The sequence below is a fragment of the Passer domesticus genome, chromosome 11, assembly GCF_036417665.1.
Source record: "Passer domesticus isolate bPasDom1 chromosome 11, bPasDom1.hap1, whole genome shotgun sequence".
NCBI lineage: Eukaryota > Metazoa > Chordata > Aves > Passeriformes > Passeridae > Passer > Passer domesticus.
In genome coordinates, this window is record NC_087484.1 from 67,600 (window position 1) to 95,425 (window position 27,826).

General features: G+C 38.2%; 1 protein-coding gene and 1 long non-coding RNA gene across 7 annotated transcripts; one reads left to right on the forward strand and one right to left on the reverse strand.

The window, feature by feature from the left end:
• The first annotated feature begins 1,477 nt into the window (after positions 1 to 1,477).
• Positions 1,478 to 16,649, forward strand: GYG1 (glycogenin 1). Of its 6 annotated transcripts, none has more exons than XM_064384959.1 (9): positions 1,478 to 1,674; positions 2,339 to 2,466; positions 5,008 to 5,143; positions 6,990 to 7,164; positions 7,495 to 7,657; positions 11,489 to 11,615; positions 14,745 to 14,964; positions 15,588 to 15,638; positions 15,860 to 16,649. In XM_064384959.1, the coding sequence occupies exons 2-9, from the start codon at positions 2,370 to 2,372 to the stop codon at positions 16,019 to 16,021; spliced, it is 1,131 nt and encodes a 376-aa protein (XP_064241029.1). In that variant the 5' UTR covers positions 1,478 to 1,674; positions 2,339 to 2,369; the 3' UTR covers positions 16,022 to 16,649. The 6 variants fall into 6 exon arrangements, with proteins under 6 accessions (XP_064241029.1, XP_064241026.1, XP_064241027.1 ...); XM_064384953.1 differs by lacking the exon at positions 1,478 to 1,674 and adding an exon at positions 1,697 to 2,079; XM_064384956.1 differs by lacking the exon at positions 2,339 to 2,466 and having other exon boundaries at positions 1,517 to 1,674.
• On the reverse strand, positions 2,091 to 27,749 carry LOC135278454 (uncharacterized). The gene is made up of 3 exons (XR_010345975.1): positions 27,604 to 27,749; positions 24,216 to 24,338; positions 2,091 to 2,409 (listed from the first exon to the last, which is right to left on the reverse strand). It is a non-coding gene; the product is annotated as an uncharacterized LOC135278454 (long non-coding RNA).
• Between the last annotated feature and the right edge of the window lie 77 nt (positions 27,750 to 27,826).

The window sequence follows — 27,826 nt, forward strand, 5'->3', positions numbered from 1 at the left end:
CAAGAGAACCATAGAATTTACAGCCTGCTCAACCATGAACATTGGAAAAATCACAAAAGTGCATGTGCAAACAAGTATTGGCATAGGGGTGGATGCTGCGCTTCTCTGTCACACTATCAAGCTGAACACTGGCAATCCTAGGGATTTTTTTTTCCGATTGTTTAATGTAGAAACCAGAAGGAATTATGCTCTTTTGCTCCACTCTAACATAACACAAAGGAAGCAAGGGAAGGGGGAAGGGCAGTCACCAACAGTGGCTATTCTATTGTTTTCTCTTCAAAAACTTGGCAAAGCAACAAGCTAGACACAGCTGAAATGTGCTAGCTAAAAACTTCTCAAAACTTTCATCTGAGACAGACACAAACCATGCCTAATACCATCATAGAGAAAGTTTGTCAAAGCCACAGATACCTGAAAAAACAGTTGTATTTAAAAAAAAATAGCAATCCCTATGTAATCCCTATATACGTACATTACCAGCATTGCCTACAATTCTGATTCACGTTCTTTTATGCATATGATGCTGATGCATGAATTGCAAATTAATGGTATGCTCTAAATGCATATTTTGTTTTGGGGTTGTTATTCTGTGGCTGGTCAAGGAACACTTCCTTGATTTTGGTATTTTTAGAAGTGAGTAATTTGATTTTGAAACAGATCAACAACAATTGTCTCAGCTCAAAAATTATCTCCCATACTGGGGAAATGAGGAGTCGGAGTGCTCTTTGTTCATGAGTTTGCATTTGAGTTTTATTTTTTAAATCCGTTAACGGCTCATTTGCCATTTCAAGTCAGAAAGAAATCCCCTTCCTAACGGTCTTCCCTCTGTTTATTGTGATCAAAAAGCAGTTATATTTAATTGTGTTGAGGAAGGTAACAGATCACAGGAAAAGATCTGGGCATCCTGGGGGACACGAAATTAAACACAAGCCAAAAATGTGCCCTTGTTGAAAAGGTGAATGCTATCCTGGGTTGCATGAGGCAGATCGGGGAAGAGGACCCCTGCTCTCTGCTCAGCGCTGCTGAGGCCACACCTGCAGGGCTGTGCTGAGTTCTGGGCTCCCCGGTATGGAAGACATAAACACACTGGAGAGAGGGCAACAAAGGGCCACAAGGATGGTGAAGGGTCAAGAAAGCATCTCTCCCAGGCTGAGGGAGCTGGGACCGTTCAGCCTTGGAGAAGAGGCAGCTCGGCGGATCCCATACACCTGTACTAACGCCTGCGGGGAGAGTGCCAATAGGACGGGGCCAGGCTCTTCCCAGTAGTTTCAGTCCTTCTTCCCGCAGGGCTTAGCGGCCACAGGAGCAACACCCGTCCTGTGTACCACCGCCGCTCCCAGCCTGAGCTACAGCACCCTGACACGGTCCTACCCTTTATTCGCGCAGTGGAGTACTTTAAGCATTTTCAAGCTGCGCTTTACCCGAGAGGCACAGGAGCGGCCGGGCGCGGTGCCGGCCCCGGAGAGAGGGGGGGTGACGTGCGGCCGCCGCGGGAGGCCATGGCGGGGGCTCCGCCCGCGGCGCCGCGGGGATTCCTCGGCCAGGGAGGGGCCTCCAGCAGCCGCCGCGGACGCGCCGCTGCTGGCCCCGCCCCTATATAAGGGCGGCCTCAGCGCGGCCCCAAGCGCGGCCGTCGCGTCTCCCGCACCGAGCTGCGTTCGGGCACCATGGCAGGTCAGTGTGCGCCCGCCCGGCTCGCGCCGCCCTCCGCGAGGGCCGCGGCCCGAGCTCCCGGCCCGGGATCGCCGCGGCCGCGCCTGTTTTTAGGCAGCCGTCCCGGCGGCGAGCTGGCTTCGACTGGCGGGAGCAGGGGCTGCTCGCGGGGGGTTCGGAGCCGTCCCGCCGGGCACCGCTGTGCGGTTTGAGAGAACGCGTACGGTGCCGGCTCTTTCCGCGCCAGCTCGGTACTGTGACCCGGGCTCCGTCCCCTAACGGGACGGATGTCACCGGCATGGCGGGGAGCAGCATGGGCCGGAGAGGCCACTCTAGGGGTACAGCGGCTCACAGGGGAAAACCCAGCCCTCTCCTGAAACGCCGGAGAGAGCTTGTGATTTCTGTGATTTTGATACTTTGCAGTGAGTAGGTTCTTACGGCTTTCCACGTACCTGTCATTTCTTTCTTCCGTTTTTTGTTTTTGTTTGGTTCGGGTTTTTTCGGTTTTTTTTTCTTTTAATTTTTTTGGTTGGTTGGTTTTGGGCTTTTTTGTGGGGTTTTGTGGGTTTTTTGTGTTTTTGTGGAGTTTTTTTGTTTTGTTTTTGTGGGGTCTTTTTTTTCCCCTTTTTTCTTTTGTTCCCCGTTTTTTACCTGAAGTTGTCAGCAGAGTCGGTTTCATTTTCAGGTCTGGAAGCCTGCAGGAAGTCTGCCCTCCGATGCATGTCTTGATAAGATGCTCCTGTCTCTCTAGGAATCCTATGCTCAAAAAAAAATCAGATACACTAGCACCTAACTCAGAGAACAGGAGAAAAGGCAAGCACTTGTGAACTCTGGCTATGCCTAAGAAAAATCTTCCAGGGGAATTTTTAAATGATCTGGGGCAAGCACTCCAGTAAGCTCCTGCATGCTATCAAATGAAAAATCGCTTCTAGCTCAGACTTCCAGGATGTTTGTGGGTGTGTAAGGGCTAGCACAAAAAATCTTGCAAAGAAATATTATAGCCTATGAACTGGGCAGCCAAAGAGTTCTCTGAAGTAGCATGGTTTTGTGTGGGTAAGTGAATTAGGAAGCTGTGCAACTGCCTCTCATTCTATGTGGTTTTGAGGACATACTGTCACCAAAAGTTCATTATGTTTCAGGCCTAACAGTGGCTGCTGTGTAAACACAAGATTCTGTGAAGAAAGTGTTAACAGAGAAGGAGAAAAGGATGAGAAGGGAGAACCCACACAGCTGAAATACTTGATGTTTAGGTAGAATGGACTGACTAGTCTTTTGCAGATACAACTTCTATAGTAAGCACCAACTGGTCTTGCCCCAGTTGTAGCATGAGCTCATGTACTTAAGAATTATATAGAATAGAACACTTAGATATGATATATAGATGATACTGAACACAAACAGGATGATATAGAATGGATGCAATAGACACTTTAGATAGAGAATAAAATATAGTTTATTAGAAACTTTGGAAAGTTATGCTGCCCTAGATGGTCTCCAGGTTGGCAATATTTACCTCCTGTCAAGCAGTGAAGTTGTGGGATGCAGTAGGGGGCTTCTTAGCCTTTATTCCATCATTAAATTGACCTTATTTCCCTTTGGGTATGTGGAACATTCAGTTTCAAGAAGATGAGACAGAGTAAAAGTGTACCTGCTAACAGGTCAATGAAGAAAAGATCTGTCTTTCAGTGGCAAGGTCACTTTAAGAATTAGCGCTACACTGCTAGGGGGAAAAAACCAAACCCAAACAACATTCTGATGAATATTGGGCACAATCCCGCTTCATCTACACTGGACTTTTAGTGAGCTGTTTGAGAGCATAGTGTCAGACTTCCATGTATTGAATAGTAACATGCAAATTACCTAGTGAAAAACCCTGTCCTATTAGGAGGATGTTTATAGAACTTAAAATATTGCACCCTTGCCCTTTCAAAGAAACAAAGTTGTTCTGCAGATTTGCTGAATATGAACTAGTACAAATAGGCAGCTAAAAGTGAATTGAAACAAAATATCTTTATTCCTGGCATTATAGAAGCTTTTTTGATCTTTGTGATTGACCACTATAATCTAAATCCCTTGGGACTAGTTGGTTTTGCTGCTAAGCAAAATAGAAGGTTTTGTAGCTAGTCTATAGATCTTGCAGACCAGGTTTGCAGAGCTTATAGGCAATTACAGTACATGATTGTCTGTTGTCAACTATTAAATGGGTATTAAGTTAAAAAGACATTGATGATGATTGCCTCGTGAGCTTAGGTGTTGTGTGAAACAACAATTTTTCTGAAAGGAGTCAGTGTTTTAATCTTGCTACTAGGCTTGACAGTAAGCCTTTAAGTGCCCAGAACTGTCACTCTCATCTAACCTAGGTAACACCTTCTGTAAAGAAAAGAAATCAAAGTTGCTAAAATAAATTTGACTCTTGAATTTCTTGGGAAGAAACTGTTTTGTTGATAGAGTGAAAATAGATTGGTAGAAAAGAACATGCTTTGTAAAGTGATATAACTTTGAAAGGAGGGCTACTAACAGTGAACTGAAGAACTTCTATAAGTTACTTGTTTGCTTTTGTGAGTCCCCCTCTGGCAGTTTAAAACAACATGAAAGAAGGCAACTCTTGTATAATATGGCTTCAATAAGTACTATAGGGCAAAACAGTCTGTCTTAAGCTATATTTAAGATGTAGCTGAAGCAGAAGATTATAGTACCTCTTTTTGCTCAAAAAGTAAAAATTGTTCCTGCAAGTTCTAAAGTGTTTTTTGTATTACTAGTTACTTCCCATTTAAATCTTGCATTCTTGTGACAGAGCTGCAATCATGGGTTGCAGAACAACTCATCTGCAAAATCCTGAGCTAGCAAAACTTAAAACTGTTGTCCAAGATATAATTCAATGCTTACTTTCATTTGAAAATGAATTGCAAGTTTTACGCTGCTTTAGCTTCAGGGCTGAGAGCTGAACCCAGAGAAACTCTAAAAAACCCTACTAACTTTAGGCCAAAAGCAAGCCCACAGACTCCAAACACTTTTTGCATAATAGCATATTAGCGGCCCAAGTACAGCTCTTTAGAATTTTGGATTGTCTCTACTTTTGTCATGACTTACTTTAACCTGCGGGCAAATTTGAAACAGTCTTGATTTTGTGGGTCATTTTACTACATTTTGCCATGTGTCAAGTTACCAATAGCAAATATAGCTATGCAAGCAATCTGCTTCACTGAGTCACGTAGGAAGGCCCTATACACAGAATTAAAGGGCACATCTTAGAGGTCTCACAGCAAGATTACTGAACAATACTCCGTTTCTAATGTAGCTGTCTCAGAATAAAGTAGCGGATCGTGCTAACTTGACCACGTTGATTTCTTCCAGACCAGTCTTTTGTGACTCTAGCCACAAATGACTCCTATGTGAAAGGAGCACTGGTACTTGGTTCATCCTTGCAACAGTACAGAACAACAAGGAAGCTGACTGCACTCATAACTCCTCAGGTGTCAGATCTTATGAGGTAAGGTCACTTACATGCATTGGACTGCAACAGTTCCTGCTGATGTGTAGGTTGAAAAATGGAAGTTAACTTCCTTAATAGTAACCTTTTAAACTCTGGAAGCTAAATAGCTAGTTTCAGCAGAACTCATCTATACTATCTGAAGTTCTGTAAGTTCTTCAAACATGAAACTGTTTATGTTTTGGTGTGTTTTTTTTTTCTTCCCTACGATGAGTTAAACAAATAGTCTGCAGTTAGAGCTCTAAACCATGACTTGATACTGATATTTCTGATGGACATTTGCTCTTTTGTAGTCCTGCTTAAAATTGTCCAACAATGTGATATTCCCTGTGCATTTGTTAGTGCTATGTGTATGCATGTGGAGGTGGGGGCAGGGAATTGGTATTTATTTGTTTTGCAGAAGTATTCCCATTCCCATAATATAACACAAGCTCTATTGAAATCTAGCAGAGACTTCAAATTTTATCATGGGAGAAGTGAGCAGAACTGAGCAGAACTGAAGTAGCACCAAGTATGTCAAATCAGCAGCTGAACAGAGGCATCTAACAAGGTCACCACAGTACATCAAATGAAATTAAGAGGCAACTGCTTCCTACAGCCTCCTTAGAATAGTCTCACTATGGAGTGGACTGGATTCTTTCCACATGTAAGAGGGTAAAACACCAACAAAAGAGTTGATATGGGGAACTACAGATGATAGGTTAGGATTCTCTGCATGGGGAAGTAATTCTGAAAAGAATTATCAATATATAGACACAATAGAGAGGTGACTCAATAAAAAAATGCAGTGACTTTTTCTGGAGTCTCCTGGCAGCTAAACAGTTGTGTCATTATTAAAATGCTGCATACAGGAATATCTGTTTCAGCCTACTAGGTGAGATGAACCTTAAATGTACCTGTGTGCTACTGAAAGCCAACTAGTACTATGCCCTTAGACCAGTGATACCTATGTACCTAAAGGTATAATTGGAACTTGCATTTCTCACCCTGTCTCCACTAACAAAGTATGCCTGAAGTTCAGAAGCACTGACCCACCATCAGTATAAAGACTGCTTTGCAAGGCAGAGTTCCAAAACTCATTTACAAGCTCTGTGGCTTAAATTGTACTAGCAACTGCTGAGCATTCAAGATATGCTGTAGAACAGTAAGACTTTATTGATGTTTCCTGTTTTTAGCAGAATGAACACCTTAATATCTTGAAATAATGATAATGCTATATTGATGGTAAAGCAAAGGTTGGCTACCTGCCACAAAATTTTACTACACTGCCTGTAAGTTTGTCACTCTGTAATGAATATGATACTGGTTCAACACAACACAGCCATGACTAAGTCAGTCTTGAAAAGACTTCATGGGATAAAGAAAGCTTTAGCAACTAAGTGTAGTCAGATGTCCCAGATGTCACAAACCCAGAACAGTGCAAATATTGCATAAAATTGTGTCTCAGCTGTTTTGGATTCAGCTACTGCCCTGCTCAAGCTAGTCTAACAGCTTTGCATTTCTTAATTGTCTGCTCAGAGTAGGGTGTTAAGTTGCCAGAAATCAGAGTCTGGATGAAAAAAAAAGCTTAGTGTATGACTTACTGGACTTGATAGCAATCCCAACTAAAACTCTGTGTAGGAAAAAAACAAACCCCAAAAGATTTCTTTGTTTCCCCAAATGTGCACATTACAAACTTTACGGCAGACAGGTGTACTTGTGCATTCCAAAATATGCAGTCAACTCTTACTACTTTTCAACAAGAAATGTTGCCTGGTCGCCTGTTCTTCCACTTCTCTTTATGGAATCTGTCATGTGGTCTGCTGTTGGAGTAACAACTAAATCTTGCCAATTGACTCTTCCCCAGGAGAGTGCTGGAAAAAGTCTTTGATGAAGTCATACTGGTAAATGTCTTGGACAGTGGGGATTCAGCACACTTGGCGTTAATGAAAAGACCTGAGTTGGGCATCACACTTACAAAGCTTCACTGCTGGGAACTGACACAGTTTTCAAAATGTGTTTTCATGGATGCAGACACAATGGTAAGTGGCTGTGTCTCATGGTATCTCTCAAAGACCTAGTATCAGGGGTTTTGGATTTTTTTCTGTGTTTTTTTGTTGTTTTGTTGTTTTGGGTTTTTTTTAAGAGTAGGGGTAATAAATGGACTAGGAACGGTAAGAATGTGTGTGCCTTTTAAACTAAATTAATTGTTATGAAGTCTGTGGGGACTATTTCTGTAAAGTATTGTCTTTTGTAAGATGAACACTGATACAAGAACTTCCTTTCATGTCTTAGTGTTGATGCCAAAATCCATAAAAACATGATACCACAATCTAACCTAAAACCATTTTTTTAAACTCCTTTACAATTAGGTTTTGTCAAATATAGATGAGCTTTTTGAGAGAGAAGAGCTATCTGCAGCACCAGATCCAGGCTGGCCTGACTGTTTTAATTCAGGAGTTTTTGTTTACCGACCTTCCATTGAAACATACAGGCAGCTGTTACAGTTTGCCACAGAGAAAGGCAGCTTTGATGGTATGTATTAATTTGTATTTCAGTGTAAGTTAGACCAAAATGGTGACAGTACTTGGGATGGCTCTGTAACTACATATATTTTATGGGGACTGTATGATAGAATTCTCATTGTAGCAAAAATTGTATCCTTCTCAGAAATAGAAGCTATCATTATAATATGTAGTAAAATTACTTTTTTCAGGCTTAATGAGATAAAAACTAAGTTTGGCCTCCAGACATACAGGTGTAGAATCATATAACAAGAAATCATAAAACAAGAAATGAAACTCCAGTACTATGCTTCAGACATTCCTAACACTCAAGGCTTGGATGTTCTATACTAACTCAGGCTGCTATAGAAAAATTAGTACTGGTCAATTTGAGCACAGCTTCAGAGAATTAAAAATTTGAAGATACAGCTATCTCTTCATATGCTATATGATGGCTTCCTGTCTCTATAGGGTGGTGACAGTCTCTTTCCCAATATCAAGTGCATGTAGTAGCCTTGGCTGCTTCCCACTATAGGTTACTTGGGATCTGCCACTGTACCAGGGTTAAGCTTGAGAAGCCAAGTTGTGCTGTCTTGTAAGTCTACTATATCTGCTACTGTTGCAGTAAAGGCATCTGTCCCTTGGAGACGGCTATAGTTAAAGGTTTCTGAGTATCACTATCTCCTGTCACCCTGTCACTTAATTTCATTATGTAACTACTGTGGTAGAAAACAAAGTCTAACTGAAAAAAATTCAGAAAACTATGTAAATAAGACTACAAAATGAAACTCTCAGATAAAAAGTAATGAGCTAGCCTGTTGACTTACCTCTCAGTACTTTGTGAAAAGTAAAATACTCAAGATGCCACTCCTAATCTGTAGAATAATCCTTGTTACCGTAAGGACTCTTGTGTGTGGCCTTCTGAAGAGCATTGGTCACAGTTGCATGCTCAATGCTACCCAATGAAAATGAATACTGCCATATAATGAAAGTCAAAGGTGCAAATTGATCACCAGATATGGCAAAATCTATAGCATAATTCTGAATTGTCGCATTAAAACAAACCAACCAAAACCAACCAAACACCTTCCCCTACCCTCCCCCCCCACCAAAAAAACCCCCCAACCCGCTCAAAAGCAACCAATCAAAAAAACCCAAAACAAATAAAACTGGTTTTGCAATATGCTTTGACTTGCTAAAGCCATGCAATAGTGAAACTTCCTCTGTCCTAAACGCAAAGCAATTGTTGCAGCAAAGACTTAACAGCAAAAATAGTGGGATAATTGTTTAGTTATCAAATTTCTAGAACTGTTTGTACTTCAGCTTCAAAATCTACCTAGTTTTTATTAAATGGTAGCACTGATTGAGTAATGACACCATGGAGACCTAGACCATCTGTGTAAGCTAGTACTGAGCCCAGGAACTTAGCAGGGAGAAAGTTAATTGAAAATTAAATTGATCTAGAGTGTAATAAAAGGGCCTAGGAAACTTAAAAGCACTGACCCTTCACAGGTTTCTCTAATGGGACACAAGGATGCAAACTTAACAACCTACGAAACTATGTGTAGTTGAAGTCACATTGCTGTTGAGGCGGACCATCCGAGTGTGGGGACACGAGGCTTGACTCTATTTTTCTCAGAAGGCTGATTTATTATGTTATATATTATATTAAAATACTACATTAAAACTATACTAAAAGAACAGAGAGAGAAGAAAAATCAGAAAGTTACAAAAAACAAGAATAAAATAGAATAAAATACATAACAAAATCTTGTGACTGCTCACAGCCTTAAAACAAGTGGCTGTGATTGGTCACTAATTGAAAACAATCCACATAAACTAATAGAAAATGCACCTGTTGCATTCCACAGCAACAAGTAGTTATTGTTTACATTTCTTTCCTGAAGCTCTCAGCTCCTCAGGATGGTAAAAATCCTAAGAAAGGATTTTTCATAAAATATTATAGCTACACATTGCAAGTACCTTGTTACCAGTAGGACTAACTAGGGAATAGAAGACCTTCCAGAATATTTCTTGTATGTAACAGCAGACAGCTGCCTCCTATGTAGTACTGTTGTCCAGAAATGGCAGAATGATGGCTATTTATGTAGACATCTACTTTGTCTGTCTAAACTTCACCTTTGTAGATAATAAAGAATATGTCAGGCAACTACTCTAGGTACCATCTAAAAGTAGTGGAGAGGAAAGAAAACTTTTGTATTAGAAGAAATCTGGTAGTACTGCTACCTTAAGAATGTTGCTATTGCTTAGACAAGCCTTTTGCTCTTTAGCCTGAGATCCAAAATAGTTGCTTTTTCAGTCTTGCTGCATTGTACCTTGATACGTATCTGTAAATACGTAGTTAATATAAGTTCTGCCTGATTTTTCACCTTATGTGTGAGATCCTGTCTCAGTTAGGACAGGCTAGATGCTGCTTTCATTGTCTGCTTTGGCACAAATGCATGCAATCTGAAAAAAGGCCAAGTATGTTAAACAATCTGAGCGAGAGAAACTCCTGTAGAGTACATTAAATACACTGTTGCTGCCCTTTCAGTTCTTTTATGATGGATACAAGTTTTTCAAAAGTGCTTTCCTTCCTTTATAGATTGAGAGGCAAGTCAGAGGTTTGAAATTGCTGGACTGAGTCTCCAGGCTGTTTCTCACTCTGCAATCTGCATGTATGCTGACAGCTGTAACAGGATACCTAGAATTTATATTTGTCAGTGTACTGTCTGTACATCTAAGTTTATGCCCAGCGTCTAGATATTTTAGCTGCAAAAAGCAAATTCTGCTCAAACAGTACTGAAGGTGTACTTAATACTGCCCTACATCGAATCATAGGCCACTAAAAACCTTTTTCTGAGTCAGCAGAAACTGAGTGCTTAAGAAAATGAAAGATTAAAATGAAACATTGTCTACAAACTAAGCTATCCATTTACCTACTCCACAAGTAATGCTACTTGTGAATGCAGTGATAGGTGAAAGAACACAGCAAGTGATCAGAGGATTCCCTTCAATCTCGTTGATAAGAGCGATTGTTACCATTTAAAGACTAATCTATAAAGAATGAATGGATATAGATAAATAGGTTTTTACTTCTCAGTCACTGCTTATAAACTAGTCTACTCCGGCCTGAAGGCTATATTTATTTTTTTAGCTAATCTACTACTCAGATACCAAACAACTTCAGATTCATTTAACCTTGTAACAACCTCTACTTGCAAACTAAGACGTAATCCTTCTGAACACAGATTGTTATCCTCATTTAGTGGTTAGTCAGAAGCTTTTTAGTATAGCATTAGGAACACCTATAATCTGTTCAGGAATTTGATGGAGTTTTACTAGAATCGTCAACAAGACTACATGTGCTTTACTTATCAGATCAGTGGGGAGGTAGATGCATCTAGGACTGCAGGTCTAACAGGCCACTGATACCCTAACTTAGTCAGTGAAATTGTTAGTCATGCATCTGTAAGCATAAGTAATAAAACTAATTGTTGCCATTTGATCTTCTGACTTACAGCTGAGCAGTGCTCAGTTGTTCTGTTTTATTGTGGGGTATTTTTTCTGCATTATACAGATTGAACTTACGCTGTAAAAGAAACTGAATGGCAGAGTTTGTGAGCAGCTTCCTATCTTTTAACAAAAGTAACCCCATATAAACTATTTAATTCTTTGCATTGTTAGAATATTCAAAGGCTGCAAGGTTTACAGGGTTGTTCACAAATAGAACTGTAGTGCTCTGTGCCAGACTTCTACAGACATGATAACTGCATTACCAACTCTTACTTAGGAAAGTGACTGAAAAAGATCCTCAAACAGCTGTCTGATGCTCGTAGCCTATTAATGCTTTCTCTTTTAGGTGCAGATCAGGGATTATTAAACACCTTCTTCAGCAGCTGGGCAACAACAGACATGAGCAAACATCTACCGTTTATTTATAATCTGAGCAGCACTTCTGTATATTCCTACCTTCCAGCATTTAAAGCGTAAGTTGAAAACTTCAAGAAGACCTTCAGCGTTTACATAAACTAATTTCTTGTAACAGAATGAACAGGCATGATGTGAGCTTACACAGCTTTTCTAGAAGTAGACTGTTCCTGCCACTCAAAATATCATACCTTCTTCTCTTAAAAAAAAGGTTGAATTGATAAAGTCAAATTCAGCTGTATCTGTAGCTTAAACCACTCATCCCTGGTGGTAACACTGAAGTTGAGTAAGCACATTTGACAGGTCACTTGCAAAAGGATAAACCACTCTTCCAGTATAGGATACAGTCTAGAACAGTTCTAACCAATGGCAGTAGGCTCTTTAATCAACTTGAGCTGACCTTCAGCATGTCACTGGTGGTATCCTTTCCACTTAGATAACTTGCCCTTTCTTCACTCTGGTTACTTAGGGTATTTAACAACCTGTAGTTACAGTTTCATCTAATCAACCTATACCATTCAAATAAGTGTGGTGAACAAAGATTTGTATCAAGCTAGAATTCTCTCCTAACAGTCTTTCTAGACCTCTGTCAGTTCCTTAACTAACAGCAAGATGGAACAAATAATACAGCCAACCACATATCATTGCATGTTTCCTCTGTGACAAAGCCTGTATCCTCCCTAGCCAGCAACATTAGTGTGGCATGTGAGTAAGTGGTATGTCAGTGGCAGGGTTGTTGAAAGTGTTATAACAGTCCAGGAGAAGTGGGGGGGGGGGGGGGGGGGAAGAAGGGAAACACACAGAAACTCTTTATAAATTATGAGCTACAGAAGTTGGAGGCAAGGAAGAGGGAAACTGCCAAATGCATAAAAACAATCTGATCTCTGAATGACATCAGGTTACTAGTGTCTAAAGCAGCAGCTGGCATAAGCAGGGCTTGCTGGCTCAAGATCAAACTATGTCTTGTGATCAGAATACTATTTGGAATCTTGTCATGCTAAAAGTGGAACACTTATTTAAAGAAATATATGCAAGCCTCAGAATGACTAAGTAGCTGGATAGCATTTGATAAACTAACATCTATTGTAAAGTATGTCCTCTTTCCATGGCTGGCTCTTAGTCACATGACCTTAATTTTACAAATTACTTTGTTGCCACAGAACACTAATTGTATCTGGGAGCTTCTTACAAAAAATATCTTTAACTGATTGAATCAGTTGCTTAACTGAATTCATCAGACCTTCAAAAATAAAATGTTGGAAGTGCAGCCCTTGTAAGTAACATTCCCTGCTCAAGAGGTGGAACAAGATCCCTTGGTTAGATCAGCAATTACACTCCTGATAATCAACAGTTAGAATATAGTGAAATTTAAGCCTACTGACAGCAATAGCTAAGTTTTTTGCAGCTTTGTACAGCGAGACTAGATTTCACAGCAGTCTCAGTAATCCTTTTTCCAAAGGAAAATGCCAATTCATGACAAATGCTCTCTAACTTTAAAACATTGATGAAGGACTTTTCTGGGAGATGTGGAAAGACAGATTAGTTGCTGAGGTCAGTGTGGACATAAAGCTTCCTAACAGTTGAGCTTAAATGCCAAAATAAAGTATTGCAGGTCCAGAAAATATCTAGAAAGCAGATGCTGAAAACATTGTAGAAGTTTGGCATCTGTTGTTCGAACTGTAATTGGACAGGATACCAAGAGTATACTTCTCCATTTGCAACAAGTGTCATATGATACTTCTTATGCATTCTATTCTTTAGCTTAACTTCCCTTGATTTTTGAACAATAAATTTCCTTAGAACAGCAACAGCCTAAGATGAAGAAAACTCATGTTTAGTACTGACAGCTAATAAAACTAAGGTAATCTCCTTATGCTGAATCTTGACATTTGGGGTTTAAAGTTAAAGCACAGTAACTGACCTCTTGAAGATACTTTTTTTCATGCAGTTAAAGCAAATACTTGGCCTTTCACACACACATAAGTCTTCATTCTGCAATAAGATCAGTTGTATTGAAAACACTGAACATGAACATTGAAATATAGTCAAGGACCTTAAAATAGTATGAAACCTACAACCCCATCCAAATGCATACTTGGTTTGAATATTCTATGGCTTTTGAAACACATTCATATTGTCTCCATACACAAAACTCTTTAACACCTGAGTCCTGGTCAAAATGACTAGCATCTGCTTAATAAAACATTTTGCCAGGTACTTGATGTTACTCTCCATTTCAGTCATATTATGTTGACAAGAAAGCCTAATGTGATACAAACTGAATTAGGTGAGATAGTCACTGTTAGCAGACAGAGTAGTATTGCTTGTTCACAAAACTGAATCAAGCTAAAGCCCAGCTCTGAAATTGTAGGAGAGTGACATGAATGTTGTCTCTTTCAGTGTTAAGTTTCTTAGTTGAGAAGAGGTGCATTTCGTCTTTACTTTCAATACAGACGAACATACTGGTAACAACTGGGACAAAGCTAGAAGTCCATATTGAAAATAAGAGTTTAAATGGTTTCAAAAAGAAATGAAAACAACCCACTATCAAACACACGCATGATTGCCCTAAGGTTATGTAGGAAGTGAGGGCTGTCTAGCAATACCCTGCTGCACAGAGATCAGTAGTCTTCTGAAATGCCTTCGTTATACAAAGTTATTATTTTGCAGGGACATGGTCTCCTTGCAGCAGAGCCATCCAATGATCCATTTCTACAGGGCTATAAACTGAAAGGGTAACTCTTTAAGACTGACCTTTCTCCAAATAGTACTTTTAATGCTTAACTCTCTGGCTTGCTGACTTTGGAGTAGAATATTTTTCACTTTTTAAAACCAGTTCTGATTGCAACGGCTGCTTGAGACTGCTCTCCCCTGAGCTATGGACATCACCCTAAAGACTTGAGTTGTCTGTAAGTATTTAAATAGCCCAGGCCACTAGGTTTTGGTTGTATTCTGACTAGTGCAATGTAGAATTCAGCTTGCATTTTTCCCGTTGTATCGCAATGCTTTCAGTCCCAATAGGCATTGGAAGTTTGATCATTTAGCATTTAGCCTCCTAAATATATTCATATTTCTGTTTTCTGGACAAATACGAAAATAACAGGTTAAAAAAAAGTTATGTCTGCCTGTCAAAACTTGTTTTCTAGAGACATGTACAAACCGACTTCTAAATTTTTTCTGCCCAACAGGTTTGGTGCAAATACTAAGGTGGTGCATTTCCTGGGAAGCACAAAGCCGTGGAACTATACGTATGACTCCAGAACAAAAAGCCTAAAGGGCAACATGGATGACCCTAAAATAGTTCACCCAGAATTCCTCAACATGTGGTGGGATACCTACATAGCTGATGTTTTACCATTACTAGAACAGCATGGAATTGTTAAAGAAATTACTACAGGGGTAAATATGGTACGTGCTCTAATAATCTTGTACATCCATACCTAAGTATGGATGACAGGTTATTTGCCATTGCATCAATTTCCCTTCCCTCTGTCCATCTCAAAGCATGGGTGCAGTTTAGTTCGTGGGATGCAGGGTATTTTAATTTTGTCCTTTTAAGCTTGGAATAAATAATACTATAAAAGAGAAGCATGCTAGACAGGTCTTGGACATGACGGCATGCTTACCTAAAACAAACCATGTACATAGTTAATGTAGCACCAGCTCTTAAACTGTAGTAACTTCTTTGATGTAGTAACTTCTTTAATTCATACAGAGAAGGGTCTAAGTCTTAATGTGTTGCAGCTAATAAGGTTCTCAAGCAGAAGAACCCCAGTTCAGCATGCAAATGTGTACATACAGATCTTGCATGGTGAATCACATTTAGATATGCTTAGGACAACCAAAGTAATGCTTCTAACTCTAGTTCTTATTCATAGAGTTTAGCAGCCTGCATGTGACTGCAGACTTCTTAGTCTTAGCTTAGTACATGGACCAGTTTAAGTTCTCAGCCTTTCTAAGACCAAAGTTATTGACCTCTTCAGATGTGCTTCTCTTGGTAATCTTGCATCTTTCTAACAAACTATTTGCAGCTATCGGGCTTGGTCTATACTCTGGCTTTCTCTTGTGGCTTCTGTAGAGAGGTATGAAGAACTTAAATTTTACTTTTTTTCTTTTTTTTTTCCCCTTGCTAACTTCTGTAACTTTGCTTTGTTATTTTGCTAGGAAAGCTGCACAATCCGTGCCCATTGGCAATGCTTGCTACTGCGCATGATAACATCAACTTTGTTGTCCATTCTATGACCTTTTGATCGCTTTAGCTGTACAAAGTATTTCTGTATTTTTACTCTACCTTTCCTTTTAGGCAGAAGTTACAGAGGCAGTGTCCCACGTATCAGTATCACCACTATTACCAACTGAATCTTCAGAAGAACGCAAGGAACGGTGGGAACAGGGCCAAGCTGACTATATGGGAGTGGATTCCTTTGACAACATCAAGAAGAAACTTGATACCTACCTTCAGTAGAAGTGCCTGTCTCAAACAGTGGTGATGCAAGGACTTGTTCCAGAACTAACAGCTAGGAAGGTAGAGATGGTGGTCAGTTACACTTGCTAGTAGCTTAAGGAAAAACTTCTTGGCTGAAGGCCTCTGCAGTGCTACAGATGAAGACTGAGCAAAAGCTAGGAAGCAGAATCCTTGGGCCACCTATTACTGCCCTATTTCCAATTCTCCATACTAGATAAAACCAGGCATTTTCATCTTAAAATTTCTTCTGTTTTGATCAATTGGCTCAACATATTCTTTAAACTGGGTTTGTAACCTCACCTCATTAGGTGATTAGCATTGATTCCTTTGCTTGCTGTTTTAGATGTAAAATCTAATTCATGGGATTGCTCATACACTGGAGTGGTAGCCATTCTGCTTTACCATAAATGTATTAATGACACTGGGATACATACAGTTGTAACAGTAATAGCACTGCTTTGCTCTTCCAGTCACAATTGCACTGAAATTTTGACCAGGTTCTTACGCACAGTGCCTGCAGCATGGCAGAATGCGTTTTTCAGTTCTGTATACTATGGGACTAGTAAACTGAGTTTTATCTGTTCCTTGCAATGTTGCACTTGATACAAAAATAAAAAGTTGTCATGCATTTCTGTCTTCCCTAAACTCTTGAGCAATTAAAAAAATGAGCTTCAAAGCAGTCTAACTAAAACATTCAACAGGTATAAATATCCCTTAAGCTTTGCTGATGCTACTCAAACTCTCGTTAGCAAATGTCCAGCTTTTAGTTCATAATTATTTAGAAGTACTTAGTAATTTGCCAGGGAGTTGTTTAGGGCCAATCCCTGTATTAACTTGCCATAAATATAGGAGAGGGCACATAAGGAAGAACCTGATGAAGCTGTTTACATTAGTAACTTGAAGTTTGGGAAGAAGGCATCCTTCTTGCAAGAAGAAACACCATCCCTAATGTAAGCCCTGTACACTGAACTTAGTCATAAAAACAACTGTTACTACTTTGGCAAAGAAAGATTACATAGCTGCTTAAGTAACTGTACCTACCTTGGTAAGGAAAACTACTCTTTTCGCATATAAAGACAGTAAAAGAAAGTGCTTTTTTTGCCACACTCAGGCTACATGTACTCCAAGACACATGGAAAAGCAGTAAAAATAAAGTATGCTGATGACAGACAGAGATTGGCTGTCATCTGTACTAAGGTTTTCTACCCTTTAGTCAAAAGTATTAACAGAACAAATGTAGTGTTTTTTGACAGCTGTACCTTGCAGAAATCCAGAAACACTAAGAAAACACTAAGAAAATATTACTTCCTTATTTCCTAGTAAAGGAGGATTTTGGCTGGAATTTACTGATGCTGCTAAACCTTGAGCCTAAAAATAAAATAAACAATCAACAAGTTCTCACCATTTGCTGGTAAAGCAGAAGACATAAGGGTTGGTCTATTTTAACTTGTTTTCACTACTTAATTCCTCTATGATTTAGTTGTTCACCATTTAGAAAAAATGCTAATAGATGCAGTCCAAAGTAGTTTGTAGCTACTTAAAAGAACATAGTATCTGAACTCCAGGTTGTAACTAGCCCTTTTCTGTATGGCTTTCTCTTTTGCTGTGTTTTTGTTTTTTGGTTTGTTTTTTTTAACAGATAAATTTGAAGTTGTGTGAAAGCATGAAAGCAGGAGGGATTACTAGTTACAGTCTGTAATGACAAAAGTATACTTTATCAAACAAATATTGGAGAGTTCTGCGTACTCAAAGACTACTCTGTGGGAAATGATAAAATTCTCTTTTTGAACCAAAGAGTCTAAATTTTCCTCCCCTTGTCTGTATTCATACTGGAGAATAGGGACGTTAGTTCTTTTTAAACTTAGTTGGAGAGAACCAAGAAAGTATAAAAGTATGATACTTACTACCTGCCTGAAAATTTCGTTTAGCATGTATGTTTTGTTACGTTAATACAGTAAGATAAGGAGAGATGCTGAATAAGATGAAAACCAGCATGTTTTGAGTTAACAAATACAGTTAGTGAAGAAAGATAACCTGTGAAAATAATTCTGTTGTAGCCTCTGTAATTCAAACTATGATCAAGTGTTTACCACAGCCTCAGGAAAGGTATGACATCTATACCAAATTCCATGCAGCTTATTTTCAATAAAATTACCTTTATGCCATTATTTACCACTATTTCCTTCATAATTGCTGTAGGCAGCTTTTACAGAAAAGCAGAGATCCTTTTTTTCCCTTGCAATAGCATCACTTGATATATCAAGCAGTTTTCTGCTCTAATCTGAATGTACTCAAAACAGCACTATACTCTAAATATCATTATTCGGAAGAATCACAGCACTGCTTAGATTGCAACTCAAATACTGGAACTTCGTTCACCATTTTGAACCCTATAATCTAAGGCCTTCCTTTAATGGTGACAACTCAGAGCAACTCTTAAAAGTTAAGCAGCATTTTTCCCATATACATCTTTATTTTATGTATAGGGTAAGAAAGAAAAAAAAAAAGCAACAAAAAAAACAAACCCCCCCCCTCAAACAAGAAACAAAACCCAACCAAAATCAGAATGATAGACTACTAACTCAATCTTTGGAATTAAAAACAATTCCAAAAGCTTACTCCTAGAACATACCGTTCAAACTTCACTAAGGAGAATGCCAAAAGCCAAGACTACTTACAGATCATGAAAAGCAGAAAAAAAAAGCCCAAACAGTCAGAACACCAAGGTGCTTGACCACTTGCTTACAGAACAGCTCCATCAAATCAGACAGGACTTTTCTGTGCTCAGCTTTTACCTCTTTTCTCTCAGATACATTAATGGCTTTCTTGGGAGAGACCATAAAGTTTAGTACTACCTTCAGTAAGTAGTTATACGTGGCTTTGCAACACGGAAATAATAATCTAATAGATGAAAAAAAATACTAGTAATTGTTTTTAGTTGTTTTCATAATCATACTAGCCATTTTACAAAATGTCAGCATATGTTCACATAAGTAATGATGTAGCTTGACTAGCCATAGAAATGGTTCTCTTGCCTGTGAAATTTTTACTTGGAAAAAGGACATAACAAAAAAAGGTGAAATTGCCCCTACATAATTGCAAATTGTTTTTCCAGCTTATCTCTAAATATCAAAATTTGTACCAGCAAAACACAAAGTTTAACTTACATGAACTCTATGTAAAAAAACCAAACCAAAACAAACAACAATGCACCCAAAAAAGTGGCACTCAAAACCCAACTTCAATCAGGTTTAGCTGTTTTCTTGTTCTTTTTCAGCTTTCCAGTGGCAATCAGATACTGGGGTTCATGCTGTCCTCCATCATTTGTGTCCTTGTAATTCTTTCTTTCTAACAGACTTAAAGTATGCCTTTCTCCATGGCTAAGGTGCCGGCTCTCCAAAAACGGCATCAGTTTGATAGTTTGCTTGTTTTTAATTCCTTTCTCACTTCTTTCATTACCTCACTTGCTCCAAATAGTAGTCATCTTCCCTTTATTTCTCAGTCTTTTTCCACTTCCTATGTTTGCAATTCATCTTATAATCAGCAGGTTGATATTTTCAGATGCAAAAGGTGAAAGGCTTTACAAGCTTTATGTAAAGCTCCATTTCTCTGCTGTCAAGTACACTTCCCAAATCTAAACAGGACATAGATATAGCAATCTATGACTCCAATTCAAAGTCTGAGCATCACAGTGAAGGGAGCAGAATGTTAGGTAAACACATATCAGAAGACAAGAATCAAATGGCAAGAAAGGAACAGACATAAACATTCATGCTCAACTGAGATTCTTCAGTGCTTTCATTAGTGTATACAATAATCACCATGTCAGGTAAACAAGAAATTTTGCTGAACACAAAACAGTACTGTAGCTGTTAGTGCTTATACTTTGGATGTAACATTAAATGTGAGGAACTGTGAAATGCCAGGTCTATGTTCTGCATTTTTCCAGCATGTTTCATCTATCCACAAGTACAGTGCTACTAGTTCTCAGAAAATAGATACTTAAATCTACATCAGCTGTAATAATGTTCTGTCCCTTGTAAGCAAGTCTCATGCAATGGGCTCGCCTTGTCATGTCACCCGCATACTGCAGGTTGCTAAGAATTCTTCTTAATGACTTGTTTTAGATTCTAAGAACCTCTGATGCCTACACACACTCAGAGACATCAAGCTGCAAGATAAAAGCCAAACAGGTCTCGTTTCTCCAACCTATGGTACTAAGCAAAAGAGCAACAAATTATGTATTTTTCACTACAAGATGAACATTCCTGGCAAGCCATATATGGCAAACTGTTCTATTATTAATCTCACCGTACGAGAATAACATGATGTCTGGAGGAAAGACCTAGCCCAAACATGCAGAAGTATGTTCTGTTCTATTTTTGCTGTAGTCAAGAAAGACTGAAGTGTACTACTTTCACTCTTATCAATCCAGCACAGAAAAAGTGAATTACAGTACATCTGTACCTTTCTGCAGTATCTCATACAAAGTATACTGTATTTTACATTGGAAAATATTAACAAACCTGAGCCTTAGAGAAACATCTGTATACTTGTGATATTCTCATATTAAAGGTTCGTATTTCTTCCTAAAGGTAAGAATTCTGCATCTATGATTGTATTTAAACAAACAAGCAATTTTAAAAGAGGGGGGAGAGAGAAAGTAATCTAGTTGGACAAATATTCCTCCCTTGCACCTCTCAGAGAAGGAATACGGCTCTCCAAGCTACAGTTCTACAATATATCCACAGAATTTAAAAAACTGATTACTCCACTGGTATTTCTGCTTCTTAAATCTATTGTTGCCGCTAGTGCACTTCAAGGAATGCTAATGCATGAATGAATTTCATTTGACACTGATTATTCAAAAGTGAGATCATAAAAGATCACATGGGCCCACTGCTCCTCCATCAAACACAAGCAGTCAACCACTGCTGCTTGGGCTGGCTACCATCACATGATGGCTACCAGCAGGATGAGAAGTTGCTGTTCAATGGTCTATAAAGGCAGCAATTATATTTGGCTCTGGGTTGTTAGATAAACCTATAGACTGTAGATGACTCAGTGTTAGCAATGCTTAGCTTATTTTCTTACAACTGCTTGCCACAATACGATGAATTCATTATACCTCATTCATTATCTTCACAGAAGATTAAAATTATTTTGCAGTTTCTACAATATTTCTGCAGTATTCAGAGAATTGTTAAAAAAAAAAGCAGTCAGACTTGATGGCAGTGGTATTATGGTAGTGCAGATCCCCTCCAACTGAATGGATCAATGCAGTCCATACACAGGCAATATTTGTGAAGATGCATTGTGATTTATGAAAAAAAAATCTTTCATTGCAACTTCTCCATATTCTTATTCATACTTAATTTCTTTGATTTATTAAATAAATAGCTTTTGTCTTCATACTGTTACCTGATGTCCAAGCTAGTACTTTTTCTTTACAATTGGCGGTGATGGATGCCCAAGTCCAAAGCTAAACTATTGTTTTAATTTACTCTGTTTCTTTCTAGTGCAGATTTTGTTACAGTTTCCAACTGCCAAAAAACTTGGGAATTACAAGTGAATTACAGTACATCTGTAATTCACTTGTAAATCCCCACATTTGTAATTACTCAGAGGAGTAAACAGGGGAAGGCAGGAAGTGAATAGAAATCCCTTAATCTGGTACAATGACGCAACACATGAATCAGTTTTGCTAAGGAAAGTATTTTGCTGTCAATAAAGGTAATTTACATTTTTATTCTTTACAAATAATTCTGCATTTCTGAGTGCTTTAATGAAAGGAAAAAAACTTCCTAATGCGGGCATTACCAGTCTCCCATGGCCACAAAATGTAACTTCAGACTAATGTCTTAATTTATAAATAAATTCTCAGTAATAGCAGAAGAGACTAGAGCAGACAAGTACCACACTAAATATATACTGTTCCTCAAATTGCACTTTATGGATTTTGAAGTTCATAAACAACAAACAGAAAGCCTCATTTAAAAGTATCAGAAAGAAAGAGCGATATGAAGAATGAACAGATAGCATATGCTACACTGTAAGGTGTCATTCCACTCTGTTAGTAGTACTACTAGCATTCTTCCACTTACAGTAAATAAATAGACAGCACAAAAATATAGTATTAAAACAAGAAGATGCTAGGGAAACAAAAGAAGTCCTATTTGTCTTTTAAACAGATACTCATCAGTGTCATTCTTTCTCAGAGAGGCTTTCCATCTGCCTCTTAGAAAAACACCAAAGAAGTTTCACGTAGATTAGGCCGTATCATTATGAACAACCCATTACTCGCAGGATCCATCAAAAACACTAGGAAGGCTGCTGTCACATTTAATCCAACTCCACCCACTTTCAGAGACAAAAGCATTACAGTTCAGGACCCTGCCTGGTTGCTTTGGAAGCAACAAATTGCTTTCATTCTTTTCTTCTGTGCCATTGACCCATCCAAATGAATAAATGCAAGCCCTGATTCTCTAAAGAGAAAGTAAAAATGTTGAATTTAACAATCCATTTTGGGTGACAACAGGAAATAAATACATTAAAATCCTGACCTCTGCATATTTGAAATTCCATTTTCTTTGAGAGATCTTTCTAAAACACCATAAAAGGACCTGTTTATTAAAAATAACATCAGTTCTACTTACTTCAAACAGTTTTCTATCAGTGACAAGAAAGTTGTGAACTGAGAAACAACAAGACATTTAGCATCTGGACTTATCCCTCCATAGTTCTACTAAAGCATGCATAAGAGTGTTTATCTGAAATCAAATTAAGTATTTATCTGAAATGAAAGGAACTTATTTTGACTTGGCTAGAGTCCATTCCTACAGATGGCTTTGATAAAGTTCACATCAATTGAGAGAAATCACTGTTCAGTAATACCTTTTAAATGAACTAATCTTGAATTCTGTGAGTAGGCTTTCTTCTAATTTCCACAGGAAACTAAGGGTTCAGCATTTTTAATAGCCACAAACTACAGGATGATTGAGAGTGCTTTGGGAAGGAGAATTCACAACCAATTTTCCAGACATACTTCATGTGGTCAAAAGTCTGCAAGTCTCCTATCTCCAGCATATATGGAAAATAAGAACAAAGTACTGGAACTTGAGAGAACAAGGCTTAAGCAATGGACAGCCCCAAGGCAAGTGATCTACCACAGCAATACTCAAGAAGTGAAAAAAGGCTTCCCCCAGACATACTGAGACAAATAAGGTAAGCAAGACCCTTGGCTAGGTATGACAGGGAATAAGGAGGCACCAGAAGCTCTTTTGGAACCAACATGAGAACAAAAGGAACAAGGAATGGGATTTGAGGCAGAAGAACGCTGCTAGTTTTCTCAGTAAGTGATTCTTTATGTCATCATAGCTAAACCTAACTAGAGAATGAAAGTAACTACACCAGCTAAAAAGAAAAAGAATAAAAATAATTATTTATTCTAGAGCATGATGTCTGAAACTCACGTCTCCACAAAGAGATTTTTAGGGAACAAATTTGTAACCAGCATTTGAAAGAACATTTTCTTAATTAAAAATTAAAAACTTAATGTTTCAGAAAAGCAATCTCAAAATGAAAAAATCAAAGTACAAGCAGAAAGATAGAAATTCTGGCAGCAAATGAAAGTGAGACAAAGAAAAATGATGTGGCAGACCTTGAGAAACAATTCTACAAAGTAAAATAACAATACTGCAATGTTTTTTTTCTGACAAGTATTGTATTGAACATATGCCCATTTAGTTTCACCCTCTAGAGCAGAATATATATTGCTTAAATAAGATTTAATAAATTATTTATTTAGATTTTGTTTCCAAAAGTAAATTAAGATTTGAATAAGTTTCAGTGTTTATAAAACTGCTCTATCTTCAGAAACTGAAACAAAAAGCAAAGCTCTTTACCTGAAGTTTTATTTAATTAATGCACATCTATGTACCGAACAATGACCAGCATCAATTTACAACTGGTATTCCTTTTGTCTTGTTTCCCTGCTGCAAGGGAATTGCAGTTTGTTTATGGTGTGATTTTAGTATGCATTTTCTTCTGTGCTGGCTAGACGTGCTGGACAGACTTCTAAATAATAACTTTAAGTATGTTGTCCATACTTATAACATGTTCAGTATATTTACACAATTATAAAGTATGCTCTACAAAAACGTAATGAAAGCAAATGAAACATAATAGAATTCACCTTTGAGCTAGATATCCACTCCTGATCAGGCTTCTTTCCATTACTGGAGTCTACTTCCTCTTCCAGGGGACCATTCGACCAAGCTGTCTACTTGAAGCTCATTCCTACAGAGAGGGCATTTGGCTGTGCAAAAACCCAAACAACATTAAAAGAAATTTATTAAATCTAGTTATTTATAGTGAATGATAAATACCACCTTTACAAAGTACCTTTTATGCATTTATCATATTGATGTAAAAACATCCTCAAGGATTCACTCTTGTAACACACTTTCTCATTTCTCACGTGACAGTCAAAATATTTTATTTGCAAGAACATTAACATGACCTAAACACTGCACATTTTATATATAAATACTCAGCCTTCCTTAAAAGTGAATTGGTCTTCTTTCTGAGCATATTTATATTTAAATAAGTATCTTAAGGTTTTAAAGCAAGGATATATTTGGGCTATGAGAGTAAGATTATTTAAAATATGAGAAAAAATAAACCATCTTTCAAAGACAATATCTTTCTTAGTTACAAACAAAAGAATGACCTTTTAGCCTTTTTCTTAAAAGCCTGCACAGAAATAATAGCAGTCTGATGAAATATGCTTTGTCAGGACAAGACAAGGGGTATCTTCTCTTTTTCCCCAACAGACACAGGAAATGAGATGTAATTTAAGACCAAAAGCCTTTTTCTCTGAAGTACATTCTAGATAAAGCAAAATTTATACAATAGCACTTTCATAGGACTACTCAGAAAATTTAATAATAGTCTGTGTGCACTGTACAAATAGACAACTTTGTGAGGCAAAAATGACAGACATGAAAAACTTCTGCCTAATGGAGCAACCCTTTAAAATTAGGTATCTCTGTTTATATAGAAATCTGGCCACAGATTTCTATATAAAGGCAAGGCATCTTTAGAGAGGCTACAAAGCAGACCTCACAAAGCACATGAATACTGGGGGTTGCTAATCTGGAATGAATCGCTAACCAATTAGAGAGACTCGCAGTCACAGTCTGATACATTAATTTATTGCAGCAATAAAGATATCCTTTCAAGAGACAGACTCTTTAACACAAACAAATTGGAAATAACATAGTGAATGAATGAGCCATTCCTGATTTGGCAGCAAACCTAAAATCCTCCAGTGGCAAGCCAAAATAAATGGCTGTTAAAGTATATTAAATCTGAAAAATGTTTTCTGGAAAAAATCCCACAACCTCCTAACAGTGGTCATAGACTTTTTTTTTTTTTTTATAAAAAGCTCACATATTTATGAATCCCTTCTCCACTTTGGTACTGTAATTATAAACAAAACACAAAAGTCAGCTGAACATTGCCAACACAGATACTGAAGACTTATGGCAAAAGCATATGAAAATGACAAAAAAGTCTCACAATGAACAACTAGAAGAAGAAAAAAAATGTTTGAATGCATATCTGGCGAGCTTTTATAAGAATGCAGGTGATACACAAAGACAGATTGCTATAGAGATCTTATAGCTTTATTGTGGCTTCTGCATAGGATTTTTACTTACTTGCACAACTCTAAATTTAGTCTCAACAGAAGACTGAAATGAAGGTAGTATTAACTCTCAAGTTGTTAAGTACCAAGAAGTTTTTCCAATTTTGGTAAATGCTTTTAGGTGAACATTAGAAAGAAAATTATTTCCAAGTTTGTAACACCATGACATGCCAAACTTTTCACTCAGCAGTTTTATGCTTGCAGCTTCACATCTCATTTGTATTAATAATGCAAACCATTATCTTGCCTGGAAGAATCCTGCTTAAACCCAAGCTGCTGTGGAGAGAGGGTATGCAGTTTGTTGGTCTCCTTTGTTTTCAAGGTGATACCTGAAGTACTTTCCCATGTTATTTACTATAACAGAATTGCATTGTAACTATTCAGGCACAGAAACTACCCAGATCAAATGCAGTACTAGTACAAATACCTATCATGTGGAAACAGTGAATTCCCCAGCTTGGGAATTTAGATGCATATCAGAGTCAACTTTGGAATTTATAGATGCACGTGTAGATGTCAGAGTTTTGGCTAAAAGCTGCAAAAACTTCCTTGGCAATCAGGAATCATTTTGAAGGTAAGAAAGCTTATTCACTCACTGTTTTAAAAACTTATGATAGTTCAAAAGTTCAGTTTGACAGCTACTCTCTGCAGACTTCAGGCCAAAAGTTTTTACAAGCCAGATGATAACTAGGTTTACACGCTTCACAATTTAAACGAACAATAGCTTCTGGTGATAGCAGTTCATTGCTTTCAAATTGCTAGTACAATTACTTTTAACCACAGAACAACCAACCTCTTCATTTCTGAGGACTTCAAAAATACATGCTTTACAAAACACATGTGCACAGTGTCTTATCACGGTAAGAGTCAGTGTTTCTAAGCAAACTGTGCATTCTTCATCTGAACCAGAGCTCAGAACCAACTTAATTTCCATACAGGAAACATTCTGATCTCTCATGCTTCAAAACAGTTATATTGATCAAAATGCAATCAGAACACTTGATACACAGTGAGGATATAGCCTACAATACATAAAAACACAAGCTGCCCCATACTACAGAAAATTCTGGCCTAACATTTCAAAATATATTAAGAGTAATGCTACTTGGAAAAGTGGTACTTAGAACTTAAAGTATGCTCAGTGATGTATGCAACACAACACCTAATGGGAATAAGCAATTTTCCTGTGGCAGCTGTTTAAGTAGCAATAATACTATGGACGTGACATTATTTATAGTTAAGATTGCTTTATATTTTAAGTAAAGAAATTCAAACCATACTTAGTTAATAATTAAGCTCTAAATAATTATTGAACAATTAAAAAGAAATTTCCATCCTGTATTCTTTAGGAAAATAAACAACAACCTTGTAAAAAAAGATTCTGACCATATTTCATTGGTCTTCTGAATCCTGAAAATCAACAAGGGTGTCCTCCTTGTTGTCTTACAAAAACATTAATGTTTTGTAAGACAACATTAAATAACATTAATGTTCAAAGGGATCAAGATGTTATATTTTGACCTATTTCTTTGGAATACGCTAGTATTCTTATATTTCAAGAGCAATAAATCTCTTTATTTGACACTTCATTTGACATTCTTACTAATATTTCATTCTGAGCATATAAGCAAAAAGGCACCTGTCTCCTCCCTCTTCCTCAGCTGGTTTGAGGACTTAATGACACAATCTCCAGAAGTGCCAAAGTGAATCTACCTAGTCAAAAGCAGAGAATGGGGAGCACGCTCACTACTCACAGAGTGGCACTGTAATTACAATACCACTCAGTTTTGTATTTCTATTAAATAAATCTCCCTTGGGAAAGCAGATATGTATCCTTTTACTATCAGGAGAGGCTACAGGAACTTGTACTTGCCTTTCACCTCACCAGTACAGACCACGATGACATATGAAGACAACTGAGCACTGCGACACCACTGCATCGCTCCGGCAGGCCGCGGCCTCCTCCCGCCTCCAGAGGGCAGGCCGCGCGCGCCCCGCGCCGGGCCGCTCAAGCCCCGCCCCCGCGCACGCCTCTGCCTCGTGGCCGTCTTCTCCCTCGCCGGGAGAAGAGCACCCTCGGCCAATCAGAGGCCTTC

Coding starts and splice junctions, on each gene's coding strand:
- GYG1 (XM_064384953.1), top strand. CDS start 1,952: ATGGCGGGGAGCAGCATGGGCCGGAGAGGCCACTCTAGGGGTACAGCG. Junction 7,165..7,494: donor TCATGGATGCAGACACAATG/GTAAGTGGCTGT, acceptor CTTTACAATTAG/GTTTTGTCAAATATAGATGA. Junction 15,639..15,859: donor CTTGTGGCTTCTGTAGAGAG/GTATGAAGAACT, acceptor CTTTCCTTTTAG/GCAGAAGTTACAGAGGCAGT.